General features: G+C 47.1%; 1 protein-coding gene across 1 annotated transcript in view; it reads left to right on the forward strand.

Annotated features, from left to right (window-relative positions):
• Positions 1-4,110: 4,110 nt before the first annotated feature.
• The window catches only part of Clstn1 (calsyntenin 1), a 36,744-nt gene continuing 23,953 nt past the window's right edge, over positions 4,111-16,901 (forward strand). Inside the window, exons 1-2 of the mRNA XM_028858455.1 lie at positions 4,111-4,253; positions 4,529-4,692. Of these exons, the coding sequence (XP_028714288.1) occupies positions 4,111-4,253; positions 4,529-4,692 (307 nt within the window). The remainder of the gene's footprint in view (positions 4,254-4,528; positions 4,693-16,901) is intronic.

Genomic DNA, 16,901 nt, shown 5'->3' on the forward strand with positions numbered 1-16,901 from the left:
TGCTTGCTCTCACTTGACCTTTGGTAGGGGAGTGGGCACATTTGTGTCGGCAGCTGCCTTGGCATGTTGGTATGAAGCTGCCCTCACTCAGCTTGGGCTCACTACCACACTTGGAGGGCACTGTCAACAGAGCCAAAGTGTTTGGGAGTGCAGATGCATTTTTATGTTTGTGTTCTGCCCAAGTCTTCTGAGAGCCCAGCATCTGCACCCTGCCTTCTGCATGGGAGGGGAAGACTGCTTGGAACACGTAACTCTGAGATGTTAAAGACCTGTGACATTCGGAAGGACCACAGATGGTCTGTGCTGAACAGAGTTTGTGATTGGAGACAGTACTCAGTCTGAGAGTGTGTCTTCTATTTTTACATATCATTATTAATATTATTGGTGTGTGTGTGTTTGTGAATGTGTGTGCATCACAGTGTACGTGTGGAGGTCAGAGGACAACGTGCCAATCAGAGGCTAACTTGCTGGAGCTGGTTCTCTCCTTCCATTGTGGTTCTTGGGCAGAAACCACAGGCTTGGCAGGCTTGGCAGTAGACGCTTCTATTTGCTAATTTATCTGTCTTTCTGTCTGCCTGCCTACCTTCCTTCCTTCCTTCCTTCCTTCCTTCCTTCCTTCCTTCCTTCCTTCCTTCCTTCCTTCCGAGACAGGATTTTTCTGTGTAACAGCCAGCTGTCCTGGAACTCATTCCGTAGACCAGGCTGCCTCTGCCTCCAAGTGCTGGGATTAAAGGTGTGCACCATCACCACCTGGCTTATTTTTATTATTTTAAATTATGAGTGTATGTGTGTTTGTGTGTGGGTATGTGCACATAAGTACAGGTGCCCAAGGAGGCCAGAGGTGTAGGATCACCCTGGAACTGGAATTAGGTTTGTTGTGAGCTGCCTGACTAAAGTGTTGGGAATCAAACTCAGGTCCTCTGAAGAGCAGTTCCTGCTCTTACTGGTGAATCCTGGGTGAGTCTCCAGCCCTGAGAGTGCATCGTTTGCATTTCCAGTTTGCAACTGTGCAAATATCCTGTCAGCTTTCTGTTGCTGGGAAAAATGCGTGAGAAAATCACCTTAAATGAGGAAGGGTGTGTTGGTTGTAGCCTGTGGTCTGTGGGCTCTTGGTTTTGGGCCTGTGGGGAAGGTACACCACTGCATGAAATGTGTAATGGAGGCCTCTCAGTGATGGGAAGCGGAGAGAAAATAGTGAGCAGGACAGAGGGAGTGGCCCACTATCCTGGCCACACCCCCAAATGACCTAACTTCCTTCCATCTGGTCCTACCTATAGCACCTCAGGTTGGTGAGCAAGTTAGGGCATCTTGGCCTTTGTCCAGACTGTACCAGCCTGTTCAGTGTTCTGGATTATGTTTTATTCTTCGTGCGTGAGTGTTGTTTGCATGTATTCTGTACACCATGTGTGTACCTGGTGTCCACACAGAGGTCAGAAAAGGGTGTCAGGTCCCCTGGAACTGGAGTTATGGATGGCTGTGAGCTCCTGTGGGAGCTGAGAACCGAACTCAGGTCCTCTGCAGGAGTAACAAATGCTCCTAACTGCTGAGCCGCCTCTCCAGCCTCACCCCTCCCCGTTCCAGTGCTTTTGAGGAAAGAATCAGCTAGAGACTTACTTTATTGCTTATTTTGAATATTTATTTATTTCTGACAGGTCTCACTATGTAGCCCTTGCTGGCCTAGAGCTCACTGTGTAGTCCAGCCTGACTGACCTTGAACTTGTGATCCTCTTGCCGCTGCCTCCTGGGCACGTGACACTGTCTAATTAGGAATTTTAAACCTAGTTAGTTGCCTTTTCCACACCTATCATCTTACTGGGGGGCTATTGATTCTCCTTTAGTAACCGGGGGATGGGCTAGAAGTTGTTTTTTATTTATTTTAACTTTTTATTCATTTTTTGTGGCTTTCACATGTAGAGATTATTATATATATATATATATATTTGGTTTTTTGAGACAGGGTTTCTCTGTGTAGCTTTATGCCTTTCCTGGAACTCACTTGGTAGCCCAGGCTGGCCTCGAACTCACAGAGATCCGCCTGGCTCTGCCTCCCGAGTGCTGGGATTAAAGGCGTGAGCCACGACCACCTGGCCTATTATTATATTTTTTAATCAAGCAAAATTTGAAGGATTCACACCCAAGCACCTGCTGCCACCTGGTGGCAATATCTCAGGATTGCAGGACCTTTCGATGGACCAGAATTCAGTTTGTTTTGAATTTTATAGGTTCAGTTTGTAGTCAGTGCATTTATTACAGATGTACAGCAAGACCAGCTTAGGTATGTGCAAGCCGGAGGCATACATCCAAGTCTTATTTGCAAACCATGAGTTTCTGCTTACAGAGATGTAGACGAGAAGGCTGTGCAGTGTGTGATCAACGGACAGCAGACTCTGTAGTGCACCGTGGGTCCTAGACCAACCTGCCAGCATCTCTTGCTTCTGTGACTGAGGCAGGAGAGCAGCCTTCTTTAGCTCACAGAATTGGGATGTACCTGGGACAAACCTTTCATATTTCAAGTTAACCCAGGCTTCACTGTTCATACTGATTTTTTTTTTAATGTGCATTGGTTTTTTGCCTGCATGTATGTCTGTGTGAGGGTGTCACGTCTTGTAGTTACAGACAGTTGTGAGCTGCTGGGTGAGTGATGGGAATTGAACGTAGATCCTCCAGAAGAGCAGTCAGTATTTTTTTTTTCTTTTTTCGAGACAGGTTTCTCTGTGAAACAGTCCTGGCTGTCGTGGAACTCACTCTGTAGACCAGGCTGGCCTCAGACTCACAGAAATCCACCTGCCTCTGCCTCCTGAGTGCTGGGATTACAGGCTTTTGCCACCACTGCCCGGCTGCAGTCGGTGCTCTTTAACTGCTGGGCCATCTCTCCAAACCCCCTCCTATTGATTTTTAAATCAAGTTTCTAATGATTAAATTCTGGAGTCAAAAATTATTTTCATCTGAAAGTAACTCCAAAAAAAACCCCAAACCAAACCAAAACAAAAAAACCCTACACTTACCGGTTTGATTGCTAGCTTTGCTGTTTGAGATGTAGCTGCATTTGATCTGGAGTGTAATGGTGTGAGTGTGGTGTAAGATCGTGCCATAGCTGATGTGTTCCTGGACGTACAACCTACAGTGTGTAGGACTGTGTCATGGCTGATGCATTCTTGGGCTTACAGCCTACAGTGTGTGTAGGACTGTGTCATGGATGATGTGTTCCTGGACTTACAGCCTACAGTGTGTAGGACTGTGTCATGGCCGATGCGTTCCTGGACTTATAGTCCATAATCTTCTGGTGGTTTTGGAGAGAGGATGATTACTAAAACATCAATCATTTGTTTCTATAAATGTTTCATAATGCAAATTGAATGTGATGAAATATTAAAAATATCATTCATTAATTATTGAAAAGTTCAGTCTCTGGAAATGGCCGTATTTCTCATTATACTGCCAGCTTAAAGGAGCAGTCGAGAAATTTTGGATTATAAAATTAGAATGCTGGGATGGTGGTGGAATGAATTGCCACAAAGTTATTTTCTCCTCTGAAACGTGTTAACCGTTTTCAGCTGCAGCCTTTCCGTTAGGGCGGCAGCAGGTCCACTCGGTTAGGACACGGCAGGTGCCCTGCGCTTTGCTTGGCTTCATGGTTTTGCATTCCTGTTGTGTTGGAAAAAACAAGGTGATGTCCTCATTTTAAGCCAAGAGTTTTATGGACTCAAATGCTGCAATAAAATTCAATTTTACTTTTCTAAGCTTGTAATTTTATTAGTAAAACCAAGTATTAATACAAGTTAGCATGAAATCTTACTATTACTTGCAAATCAGACTAGAAGTTTGCCTTGTGAAATGTGAGACTGGAGTATGATGCAGTGGTGTGCAGCTGTGATCCCAGCAGTTTGGGAGGCAGAAGCAGGAGGATTGAATTTGAGGCCAGCCAACCTGGGCTACATAGCCTGGCGAGGCGGGGGTAGGGGAAGAGAACACTAAAATTAGAGGTTGTTGAGAAGTGACAGGCTGTTCAGAGTTTGTGAGTAATTCACAGTGCCATTTGCCTCCCCCAGGTGTGGCCCAGCCTCCCTCCTAGTATGGTTTGTGTGAAAAGCTTGTGGGGAAGAGACCGGGATGTCGGCAGTGGGTGAAGCAGGGGCCCGGCCCATTGCGTGGCAGAGGTGCCCTCTGTTGGATGAACCCTGTGATAGCAGGCTGGCCGATGCCGCTTGTGAGCCTTCCTCCGTTCCATCCTGCTGCTGCCGTCGGGGAGGAGGGTGGGCAGGCTGACCTAGCTGAGTCCTCCTCTGTGTCAGAGCTCCTGCCCCAGGAGTAGCTTGTGGAGGGAAGGCGTCAATTTTTGTCTCTGTGATCTGGGTTAGATTTGATGTGGGGTCTTCCCATCATCAAGCCGCAGTTCATCTTTTCCAGAGGATCAATCTCTTTTGACCTTATTGATGTATGTGCCTGTGGCTTTTCTTCACATGCGCACATGCATGTGTGTGGAAGCCAGACCCATGTTCGTCTTCCGAGGCGGCACGTGTTAGAGCAGCCATCCGAGTCTCACCGGCATCTCTCTTTGTCCCCACGCAGTTAACAAGCACAAGCCACAGCTGGAGCCCACCTACCACGGGATAGTCACTGAGAACGACAACACAGTGCTGCTCGACCCCCCGCTCATCGCCCTGGATAAAGATTCACCGCTGCGGTTTGCAGGTACGGTGGCCGGCTGTTCGCTGTCTCAAGCTTGGCCTGCATAGGAAGCAGCTTACATCTGGCCGGATGACTGGACCTTCAGGAAGTGTTTTGGTAGCTGAGAGCTGCTTGTGGCTCCAGGCGCCACATGTTCTCCTTTTAATAGTCGGGGTAGCTGACGCGGAGCTGTTGTGCTGGTTGACAGGGAATGCTTAACTTAATTGCATCATTACGTGCTCTGCCCTGTGCAGATAGGCAGATACCGTCTAGACAAGGGCAGCCAGACAGAGCACGCCAGACCACGTGAGCGCTGTTCAGTCCAGTGTCCATGTGGAGGGCCGGGGACTCATATCCAGGGCTCGGACGGCTGCGTCGCTTCATTCCACGCACCCTTTGTTCCCTTGTCTGCACAGACTCACGAAAAGTTGAGCCGTCTCTGCGAGGAAATACTTTTGGCCTAGATTTACTTTCTTTTTCTCAGTCTTTAAATTTTACTGAATTAATTTTTTTCTATAGATTTATGTGTATGAATGTTTTGCCTGCATGTATGTGTGTGGAGCATGTGCATGCCTGGTGCCCACAGAGGTCAGAAGAGGGCACCAGAGCCCCTGGAACTGGAGCTGTGGATGCTGGGATTCAAACCTAGCTCCTCTGCAAAAGCAGCAAGTGCTCTTAACCACGGAGCCATGTCTCCTGCCCCTTTCTGTGGTTTAAAATCGTGTATGGTATTGTGTAATTTGAGGGACATACATTGCATCCTGAGCACAGTCTCCATTTGTGTGTGTGTGTGTGTGTGTGTGTGTGTGTGTGTGTGTGTGTGTTGTTTTTTGGGGGTTTTTGTTTGTTTGTTGTTTGTTTTTTGAGACACAGTTTCTCTGTGTAGCCCTGGCTATCCTGGAACTAATACTATAGACCAGGCTGGCCTCGAATTCACAGAGATCTGCCTGGCTCTGTCTCCGGAGTGCTGGGATTAAAGGCGTGTGCCACCACTGCCCAGTATTTGTTTATTTATTTATTTTTTTAACAGGCATGTACCACCATGTCCAGCTTACTGGATTTACTTTAAAAAAAAAAAAAAATTTACTTTTACTTTATTTTTGTGCATATGGGTGTTTTACCTGCGCACCACATGTATGCAGCACCAAGGAGAACAACAGCGACGGGTATTAGACCCCCTGGAACTGGACTTAGAGATGGTTGTAAGCGACCGTGCAAGTGCTGGGAACCAGACCCAGGACCTCTGCAAGAGCAGCCAGGACCCTTAACCACTGAGCCACCTCTCCAGCCCACTATTTTGTTTGTTTGTTTATTTGTTTTTGTTTTGAGACAGGTTTTGCTGTCTGGCATCAAACTTGTCATCCTCCTGCCTCAGCCTTCTGAGGGCTGAGATGGCAGGCATGCACAACATCTGGCTTACTAAAGTTAACAAATGTTTAATTTGAGTTATTTGGTAAGATTGTATCCTGTGTCTTTGCAGAGAAGAATCTGTAGGATAGTGCCAGCGATTTTGATCGTGTGATAACTTTCCTACGTTGCTGACATTTAGTGGCATTTTCTAGTCAGGTCTTTTCCGCAATCATGTCAGCCTGGACTGGTGGAGGGCAGGACTTTCTCAGTCCCAGAGTTATACAAACACTGGAATTACAACTGCATGTGTAAGGCTGTGTTCAGCTTTTAAAGTTTTCTTTTTTTCTTTTCAGTTTGTTTTTAATGCATTAGCGAGGGGAAGAGTGTTTATTTATTATTATGTATACAGTGTTCTGCCTGCATGTATACCTGCTGGCCAGAAGAGGGCACCAGATCTCATTATAGATGGTTGTGAGCCACCATGTAGTTGCTGGGGATTGAACTCAGGTCCTCTGGAAAAGCAGCCAGTGCTCTTAACCTCTGAGCCATCTCTCCAGCCCTCTTTTCAGTTTTTTAAAACTTTATGTATATGAGTGTTTTGCTTGCATGTGTGTGCAAGTGTGTTAGGCCAGAAGAGGGTGTCAGGTCCCCCGGAACTGGAGTTACAGGTGTTTGTCAGCTGCCATGAGGGTGCTGGGAATTGAACCCAGGTCCTCTGCAAGAGCTCTTAACCGCTGAGCCAGCTCTTCAGCCCTGTGTCCAGGCTTTCTTGTGGGTTCTGGGAATCCAAACCTTCGATCGTCAACTTCTTTACCCACTGAACCATTCTCCAGCCCAGGACAACCTTTTGCACATGAGTGCAGGTACCTGCAGAGGCCAGGAGAGAGTCTTGGATTTTGAAGTCGGAGTTCTAGGCACCCAGCTCCCCTGTGTTTTTTAAGTAATTACAGTTGTTCTTCATGTGGGTGACATTTAGAGCTACATCACAGTCTGAGTGTGGCTGCCTAGGATGTCCTTTGAGTGGATTTATACACACTCCTGCACACTTAAGAAGTGGTGTAGAGGCCTGAGGATATGGCTCAGTGCTTAAGAACACCTTTTGCTGTTGTGGAATATCAGGGTTCAGTTCCCAGCACCACATGGTGACTCACAACTGGAACTCCAGGTCCAGGGAATATGGGAATACAGTGCCCTCTTCTGGCCTCTGAGGGCATCAGGCATACACATGGTGCACAGACATACATGTAAGCAAAAACACTCTTATACATAAAATAAAAACAAAATGTTTCTAAAAGAATAAAATTTAAAAAAAGAGAGTAGTACTCGGACTGGGAATGAGCTTGCTTGCAGCACAAACCTTGAATTCACATCCCAGAGCCATGGAACATGTTACGGTGGCACATGCTTTCAGTTCCCTCAGCATTTGTGAGGTAGAGGCAGGAGGAGTCAGTGGTCAGGGGCATCCTCTGCTATGCAGTAAGTTTGAGGAAGTCCAGCGTGCGCTATATGAGACCCTCTCTCAAGACATAAACAATGAAGAAATGACTGCAGTTGTGGGTTCTGCATTGTCTCCTCCTGCCTTGATTTACCAAGTGTGGCCAGCTGTGTGCGGTCTGTCGGTGGGGCTCAGTCCTACTACACGGCTAATAATACATTTGCGCCTAAGCATCAAGAATAGATTCCAGGCACAACTCCAAGTGCTTTATAAATAAAAATCTGTATTTAATTCTCCACCACTTGAAGGAAGGATGTTTTCTGCCAGCCTCATTTTAAAGAGATGAGGTCGGGGGTTGGAGAGATGCTCAGTGGTTAAGAGCACAGGCTGCTCTTCCAGAGGAGCCTGGTTTATTCCCAGAGCCCGAACAGTAGCTCGCTCCCACCATCTGTAACTGGTTCCCAGGGATCTGATGCTCTCTTCTGGCCTCTGTGGGTCCCAGGCACACACTGGTGCACAAACATGCATGGAAAGAAACACACACCACATAAAATAACAAGAAGTGTTTTTAAAGAGAGAGAGAGGGAGTTGAGGCCCAGAGCAGTTAAATTGTCCACTCTGCTTTAGAGGTGAGCTTCTAACTCAGGCTGGGCAGCGAGCGGACACTTTGTCACAGTGATGCTTATAACTACAGATAGTCAGAAAGGGAGAGAGATAAACTAGACATCACATACTAACCGAAGGGAAGCTGATGTAAGACGTCTTCTTTTATTTATTGTTATTATTTTTATTTGGGTGTGGGTTTGTTTGTTTGTTTGTTTGTTTGGTTGGTTGGTTGGTTGGTTTTTATTTTTTGAAACAGGGTTTCGATGTGTAGCCCTGGCTGTCTTGAAAATCTCAATGTAGATCAGGCTGTCCTTGAACTCACAGAGATCTGCCTGCCTCTGCTAGGATTACAAGTATGTGCCACCAAGCCCAGTATGATTTAATTTTACTGCCAAGCGGTGGTGGCACACACCTTTAATCCCAGTACTCGGGAGGCAGAGGCAGGTGGATCTCTGAGTTCGAGGCCAGCCTGGTCTACAGAGCAAGTTCTAGGACAGGCAGAGCTATACAGAGAAACCTTGTCTTGAAAACCACCCCCCAAAAAAGATTTAATTTTATTGTATCATTTATCAAATGTATTTGGAATGAAGCAATATGGTTTCAGGGATCCTTGGTTATTTTTTTATTGACACATAAAAATTATAAGTTAAGATAAACTATTCAGAGAAGCAGTTTAGAACCAAACTGTGGTATGTGTAATTGGACTGACCTTCTGCAGGAGATATATATGTCGCCCTTTCTCTCCTGGAGATCTTCGGGAAGCACCATTATTTATAGATTCATTTTTGTTTTGAGAGGGGGAGGGGTCTCACTGTGTAGCCCTGGCTGTCCTGGAACTCACTTTATGTAGCCCAGGCTGGCCTTGAACTCTCAGAGATCCGCCTGCCTCTGCATCTTAAGTGCTGGGATTAAAGGCGTGTGCCCTACAGCTGATCTTTTTTCTTTTTCTTTTTTTAAACATGTAATTCATGTACCATAAAAGTCACCCTTTATAATTCACTGAATTTTAAAATACTATGTTCACAAGACTGTTCAGTCATCTCCTTCAAGAACATTTTCATTATTTCAAGAAGCAACCCTTGCCCCAATTAACAACCCTCCACAGTGTCCTCTTGGCCCCTGGCAACTGCCATGGGTTTCCTTGTTCTGGCTGTTTCCTATGTGGTTATCTCCGGTGTTTAGTAACTGCTACATTCTGCTGGTCCACTGCTGTGGATACCACTCTATATAAATAAAACACTGATGGCCAGTGACCAGGCAGGAAGTATAGGCGGGACAAAGAGAGAGGAGAATTGGGGAAACAGGAAGAAGGAGGAGAGACACTGCAGCCACCGCCAGGACAAGCAGCATGTGAAGACGCTGGTAAGCCACCAGCCACGTGGCAAGGTATAGATTTATAGAAATGGGTTAATTTAAGATAAAAGAACAGTTAACAAGAAGCCTGCCACGGCCATACAGTTTATAAGTGATATAAGCGTCTGAGTGATTATTTTATAAGTGGATTGTGGGACTGCGGGGCTTGGGGAACCTGGAGAGAAGCTCTCCAACAACAGTCCACTCATCCATTGGTAGACATTTGCATTATTCCACATTTTGGCTATTATGTGGATATGTACTATTGACTGCAGCATGGGCCTTGACCTTGTGCCTGAGGCCTGAGCAGGTGTGTGGTGTGTGGAAGGGAGCACCCGCCCAGCCATTCTCCCTCTTGGGTAGCCTTGTGCCTGTCCATCATGTCACAGAATGTTGCCCTGGTGAGGCTGAGCAGACAGGTACGTGAAGAACACAGACTTTAGAGCCAGTGGGTGGCACTTGAACCCTGGCCATGCTGCAGGTGGTTCTGTGACCTTCAGCCACTTATTTACTCCACAATTTTTTTTTAAAAATTTTTTTTAAATGAATTCTTTTTTTTTTAAGATTTATTTATTTATTATGTATACAGCATGTGTGACTGCAGGCCAGAAGAGGGCACCTCTGGAAGAGCAGTCAGTGCTCTTAACCTCTGAGCCATCTCTCCAGCCCTTTACTCCACAATTTTTATCATCTGTAAACGGATAGAAGTTTAATATACTACGGGATGGGGGCTGGTGTTAGCCCTGTCTCAAAAAAGCAGGGAAAAAAACCCAAAACTATTTAACACCCTTTGGTCTGGGGAATATGAGTTTGTCTATAGGCAGGCATCAGAGAGCTTAAATTCACAGGTGGTTTCTCAGTGGAAGAGCACCTGCCTAACGTGCATAAGGGTCAATCCTGACCGCCCCCCCCCCAATCCATACACTAGTGATAATAATAAAAACGAAACCCCATCTAAACCAGTGAAGCTGTGCCTGCTAGAGAGTGTTCTATGGAATGTCGGCTGCTTCAGTGTTAACAATGGAATCATATTTAACATATTTAAAAAATACGTTTTCATGGGCCAGCAAGACGGTTTAGTGAGCAAAGGCACGTACCACTAGTTTGGGTCCCTGATCTGTGCTGGAAGGAAGAAACGGACTCCTGAATTGTCCTTTGACGAGTGTGCTCACACACACACACACACACACACACACACACACACACACACACACACACACACCCAAACCCCCACACACAAAATAGATGAAATTTTGTTTTGTCTTGTTTTGGTCTCACTACCTAGCCCTAGCTGTCTTGGAACTCTCTCTACAGACCAGGCTGGCCTCAAACTAACAGAGATCCTCCTGCCTCTGCCTCCCAAGTGCTGAGATTAAAGGTATGCGCAATAAGTATAATTTTTAAAGATGTCAGTGTATATTCTTCAATTTAATATTCTGTGGAAAATAAGTTTCTGTCTTTTTACATAAGTCTTTGGTATCTGATATCCTCACACTTCTTTAAAATTATTTTTGTGTTAGAGCAAGGCCAGACCTGGAGACTTATTCTGGGATCGTTTTGGCAGTGACTCTGGGTTTGTTATAGTAACTGATTGAGATGGCTGAGGGGTGACAGCAGCTCACTCTCAGCAAGCTGGCGGTGCCCCAGCTTGTCCCGGGGCTCTTTGTGGGCCACTGATCCCTACCGCTTGCACAAGTCAGGTGCCAGCACTCCCACATTCCCCTGGTGGGGAAACTGGCCCCCAGTGTCATTCACGACAGCAGTGATGACCTTGTCCACCTTTGTCCTTAGTCCCCTAGCTAGGTCAGTACTTGGGACACACCCCATGTGTGTATGTGGAGGGGACAAACGAGTTTGTCTGAAGCCACACGTCACTAACACTGGAGTTGCTTTTCGGCCAGGCCGTCTGGCTGCAGCCTGGATTTGCTATGATGGCTCTCCGAGACGTTGTATTTCAGAGTTGGGGACATTCTGGTTTGTGTTCCCAGCCCCTTGTGGGGTATGTATAGGTAAGCGCTGAGCTCACTTGACAGAGCTCTGAAGCAGACACGTGTATGATATGGAGCATTTTATCCCCAATGCCCCTGGAAATGTCATCAGTGTCAGACGCTTGAGATCGCATGGCAAGTCCAGATTGTTTGCTTGGGGTGAACTAAGTTGATTGGAAGGACGGCAGTGCACCAGGGAGTTCGTTGATATTTGCTGCAGGGGTCCATCTCTTAGACAATGATGACTCTGATGACTCCCGTCTTTACCCTTCTTCTGTTTTTTTTAAGATTTATTATTATTTTATGTCTGTTTCTGGCCATTCTCAAGTCTCTTTCTCTGGTCTACAGTCAGGTGTGAGTGTTTTGCCTGCATGTATAAATGTGTACCACTTAGTGCCTGGTGCCCTCAGAGGTCAGAGAGGTCATCAGATCCCCTGGAACTCACAGATGCTTGTGAGCCACCATGTGGGTGCTTGGAACCAAACCTGGGTCCTCTGCAAGAGCAGCCGGTGCTCTTAACCACTGCATCATCTCCAGGCATCTGAACTCTGTTTGATTAAACATGTTTTACTTCACAAGCAGCTTATGGTCCAGTTTCAGAAGTTCAGAAATCCTGATTTACAAGGTAGAAGAATCAAAATGGGAAACCGCTCCCTTTGCTAGACCGGAAGGGATCTGAGAGCTGGTGACGAAGCAGAGGCAGGAAGAAAGCAGAGGCAGGAAGGCCCTGCCCGGGCACAGCATCGCAGGGCCTCATAGGTCTCCTCGGTGTCCTAAGCTAGCAGTTGGAGATTTTAGCTCAGGGGTAAAGCACTTGGCCTAGCGGACACCAGGCCCTGTGTTCAGTTCTGAACATAAGGGGAGGTGTGCGGGGAGGGGCGGGTTCCAGATTGCTGCTTCTAAGTCCCCATGCAAAAGAATTCTCTAGTCTGTGCTGGTGGAAGAGAATTTAGGAAAAGGAGGACAAAATGGAGCCCAGTCCTGTGGCTGTGATGACAGCCGGTTGATCCTAGGCTGGTACAACCAGATCTCCTGCTGGTTATGGGGTGCCTCAAGGCTGAGTGGGTGACGTGTGACTGGTGGTGCACAGTCAGGCCGAATAGCCAGGTGTAAGGCAAGCGGTGCGGGCCAGAAGCCCTTGCGGAGAGAGAAGACAAGTGTGGTGTCCAGGCACCTTACCCCATGTCCATTATAAGCAGTCTTTTTTCTTAATGTCCCCTGGCCCCTGTAGAGCAGTGTCCCCAGCCAGTCACCCATCTGGTGTGTGCACACGTTGAGCTAGGCTGAGTGATGAGCAGGGTGGCAGAGAGGATGGAGTTTGTGGACCTTTCCCCCCTGGCTGGGGGGCTCAGCTGTGGGTCTGTGGCCCTCGTACTATGTCCGAGCTGCCATGGTTTCTGGCTGTTCTCGTCTCCTTCTCTGGTCTAAAGTCAAGTCCATGGGTTCCCAGTGGCGTTTCAACCAATCCTCTTGAATACGCCAGAATGGATTCTGTTGTTCCTGAAGCCCAAAGCTGGCATCAGTGACTTCCAGGAAGAGTGGACGGACAGTTGGAGTGTGAGAGCAGGAGTCCCCGAGGCTTGGAGACTGCCCATTGAGGGAAGAGGGCTAGCGTTCCTCCAGACAGGGAGGGGCCACGGAAGGACAGTGGGCCCAGCTTGAAACTGGACTTCCACATAACTTGGGATCACCGGAAGTCAAATCTAGACTCTGTTGGGTTTGTCTTCTTTTTATATTTTGTCTTTAAAGAATTCTTTAGGGGGAGGCTGGAGAGGGTGGCTCAGCGGTTGAAAGCACAGGCTGCTCTTCCGGAGGACCCAGATTTGGTTTCCCAGCGCCCACATGGCAGCTCACAACTGTCTGTAACTCCAAGATCTGACACCCTCACACGGACTTACATGTAGGCAAAACACCAGTGCACATAAAATAAATAAATTTAAAAAAAAGAAGAATTCTTTAGGGAAAAAGGTTTCCCCTGGCACTTGTAGATAATCTTACTGTGGAATAAAGGGGAGAAAGAGATCGGTGGCGAGAAGTAGCTTAGGAGAATGATGGGCCTGGATGGTTCTGACTGGGTCCTAGGTTGGCATAGCTGGGGATCTGATTCTCCACAAGGAAGACAGGATTTGGGGAGACTTCCTGCTGCAACGCCATTGTATGGAGTCTGCATGGAACAGAAGGGGCCAGGGCAGAGAGGAAATGGCATGTGAGGCGATTCTGAGAGGTTCTCGCTGCAGTGTGTGAGGTCCAGGGAATAGCCGAGGGGTGGAGATGCCAGTGTGACTCCAGAGGATGCTGGTGACTTCTGTGCATAAAATGGAGGAAGGAAGGAGGCGAGAAGTCAGCGTCAACTAGACAGATAAATAAATAAACCAGCGGTTCTCAGCCTGAGGGTCGCCACCCCTTTAGGTCTCAAAGGACAGTGGGAAAACACAGACATTCACACTGCAACTCATAAAAGCAAAATTACAGTTGGGAAGTAGCAACAAAATAATTTTATGGTTGGGGATTCCCCACAACATGAAGAACTGTATTAAAGGGTTGCAGCATTAGGAAGGTTGAGAGCCACTGAAACAAATATTAGCTCCTGGGGGAGAGGAATGTGAGCGACGTAAGTCCGAGTTAGGGAAGGAAGATCATAAATCTTTGTGTAAAAGTCCAGAGACGGTAGCCATTGTCATTTGGCTGTGATAGACCCTTGTGGCTCCGTTAAACAGAGATAGATATTGAGTGTTGTGGAGGAAACCCTGTCATGCCTGGGATTTGATGTAAAATTCTCCATGCAAGCCCGAAGATGGTGAGGATAAATGATGTAAGCCAAGTCACACACACACAGACACACACCACACACACAGACATATCATGCACACACAGACATGTCATACACACACACACACACACACCACCCAGAGAGACACACAGACACAGACACACCACACACACTGACATATGTACACAGACATATCATATACATACATACACAACGGAGAGAGACACACACAGATATACCACACACACAGACATACACAGAGACACAACAGAGAGAAACAGACACAACCACACACATATACACAGCACACACAGACACATCATACACACACATATACACAACAGAGAGACACACATACTCAACACACATATAGACATACACACAACAGAGAGACAGAGACACACATAGACACACCACACACACACATATACACAACAGAGAGAAACACACACCCAGACATACCACACACACAGAGACACACATGTACACAACAGAGAGAGACAGACACACACAGACACACCACACACACACACATATACACAACAGAGAGACACACATACCCAGACATAACACACACAGAGAGACACACATGTACACAACAGAGAGACACACACAGACACACCACACACACATATACACAACAGAGAGACACACACACCCAGATATACCACACACAGAGAGACACACACACTCAGCATACACACAGAGCCACATGTATACACAACACACAGAGAGAGACACACACACTCAGCATACACACAGAGCCACATGTATACACAACAGAGAGAGAGACAGAGACACACTGAGGCCACAGAGCCGAGATCCTAACCCCAGACCTAACTTCTGTTTCTTCCAATTGGTCCTCCCTGAATGTCCCTAAGTACTTCCTGCTGACCCCGCCTTTATTAGGCCTTCTTACCACTCACCTCCAGGGCTGCAGGGCCTCTCACCGCCCACTTGCCTGCCTTGTGTCCATCAGATGGATCCAGCTACTTCATTAAAATCACCGCTGTGGGCTAGGTGAACAGATAACACTCATATGAGGTCGTCTGCTGGCTGCCTCTGCTGAAGCCCCCGACAGCCCAGCCTGTAAAAGGGTAAATCCCCTTCCCTGTGCAGCTGCTGAGGCTTCAGGTCATTGAGGCAGAGGCCCAGCAGACTAGCCTTTGAATAAGCTCTAGGAGGTTTCTAAAGCCGTTGATGGAGCCTGTTAAAGTAGCCAGCTGCAATACTCAGAATCAGTGGGGATCTGTGGGAAAGACAGTTACAGACTTTTGCTGGTCTCGTTACAAATGATCAGACCAGTCTTTTGGAGGGCAGCATAATGTGCTTACAAGTCTTTTATGTCCTTATGCTTGTTAACTGCCTTTGAAGGCACTCTTACATAACCCCACCCCCCATCACATTGCAGAACGCACCCATGTTTAAAGCTAACACACTAATTCCTAGTCTTCCAGACAGACCTTCCCTCCCTATACTTTTCCAAATCAGTAAAGGCTTAGTTTCTCAGTTACACCCTGACCCCATTGACCTTACCTTTAAAATTCTTCCTGTCTGGGGTTATAGCCCTTGAACATGACTGATCTCTTCTAAAATACCCCTGAGAGGCTGGAGAGGTGGCTTAGGTTAAGAGCACTGGCTGCTCTTGCAGAGGACCGGGGTTCAGTTCGCAGCACCCACATGGCTCACAACCTCCTGTAACTCCAGTTCTGGGGTTCCAACACCCTCTCTGGCCTCCACAGGACTGCACATGCATGGCACACATAAATTCGTGCAGACTAATATACATGTACATAAATAAAATTAAAACAAAAGCCTCTTCTCGAACGTGAACTTTGCCCACTCCTTGCCAGCTGGGTCTGGTCCCCAGCATCTCTTGCTGGGGTGAACCAGGTGACCATGTTTGCAGAGGCAGCCTTGTGTTACCAGAGCCAAGGAAGGCCCCTTCATCCAAGCGGCTGCTCATTTCCTTCTCTCTTGATAGAAATCCTTGCATCAGTCTGAGAGGATGATGCAGTGTCGCTTCCCAGCCTACTGTGGAGCCTGAGGCAGAGGATCGCTTGAGCCCAGGCGTTCAAGACCAGCTTGAGCAACAGAGTGAAGCCCTGCCTCAGTTTTTTTTTTTTTTCATTCCTTCTTTAAATGTGCAGCATTAGTGGTAGCACTGGAAATGTCATACCAGAGGTCCTGGTCTGTATTTACCGCAGGGCTAGTGGCCTTGCCAGGAACGCACAGTCCCTGTTGGAACACCAGCTCACGAGATACAGAGCTGCCTCCCTTGCCCTGTGCTCTGCAGAAACGTGAACTCCAGTCGGAAATTGGGACATTTACATTGAATGAAAGCTTGGCAGTTGGGATCATTTCACAACGTATTTTTTCAGTGCTGGAGAGATGGCTCATCAGTTAAGAGCACACACAATTCCCAGACCCGGTGTTGGGTGACTCACAGTCTCCTGTAACTCCAGCTCCCCTGGGATCGATGGCTCTGGCTTCTATGGCACCATTACTCATGTGCATATACACATACAAGTAAAAGTAATGAAAATAAACTATAAAAATAATGCTAATAATCAAAGTATATTCATAATACAGCTTATTAGCACATCCTAGGATGCTATTTGGTATCATGTGTCATCCAGCAGTTCTAACTTGGGACCATATCTCTAAGGATCAGTAAACTTTTCCTTGACAGGGAGTGTTTAGGTTGGGTGGTCCACAGGGTCTCTTGCAA

Source organism: Peromyscus leucopus, chromosome 2 (genome assembly GCF_004664715.2).
Source record: "Peromyscus leucopus breed LL Stock chromosome 2, UCI_PerLeu_2.1, whole genome shotgun sequence".
Classification (NCBI taxonomy): Eukaryota; Metazoa; Chordata; class Mammalia; order Rodentia; family Cricetidae; genus Peromyscus; species Peromyscus leucopus.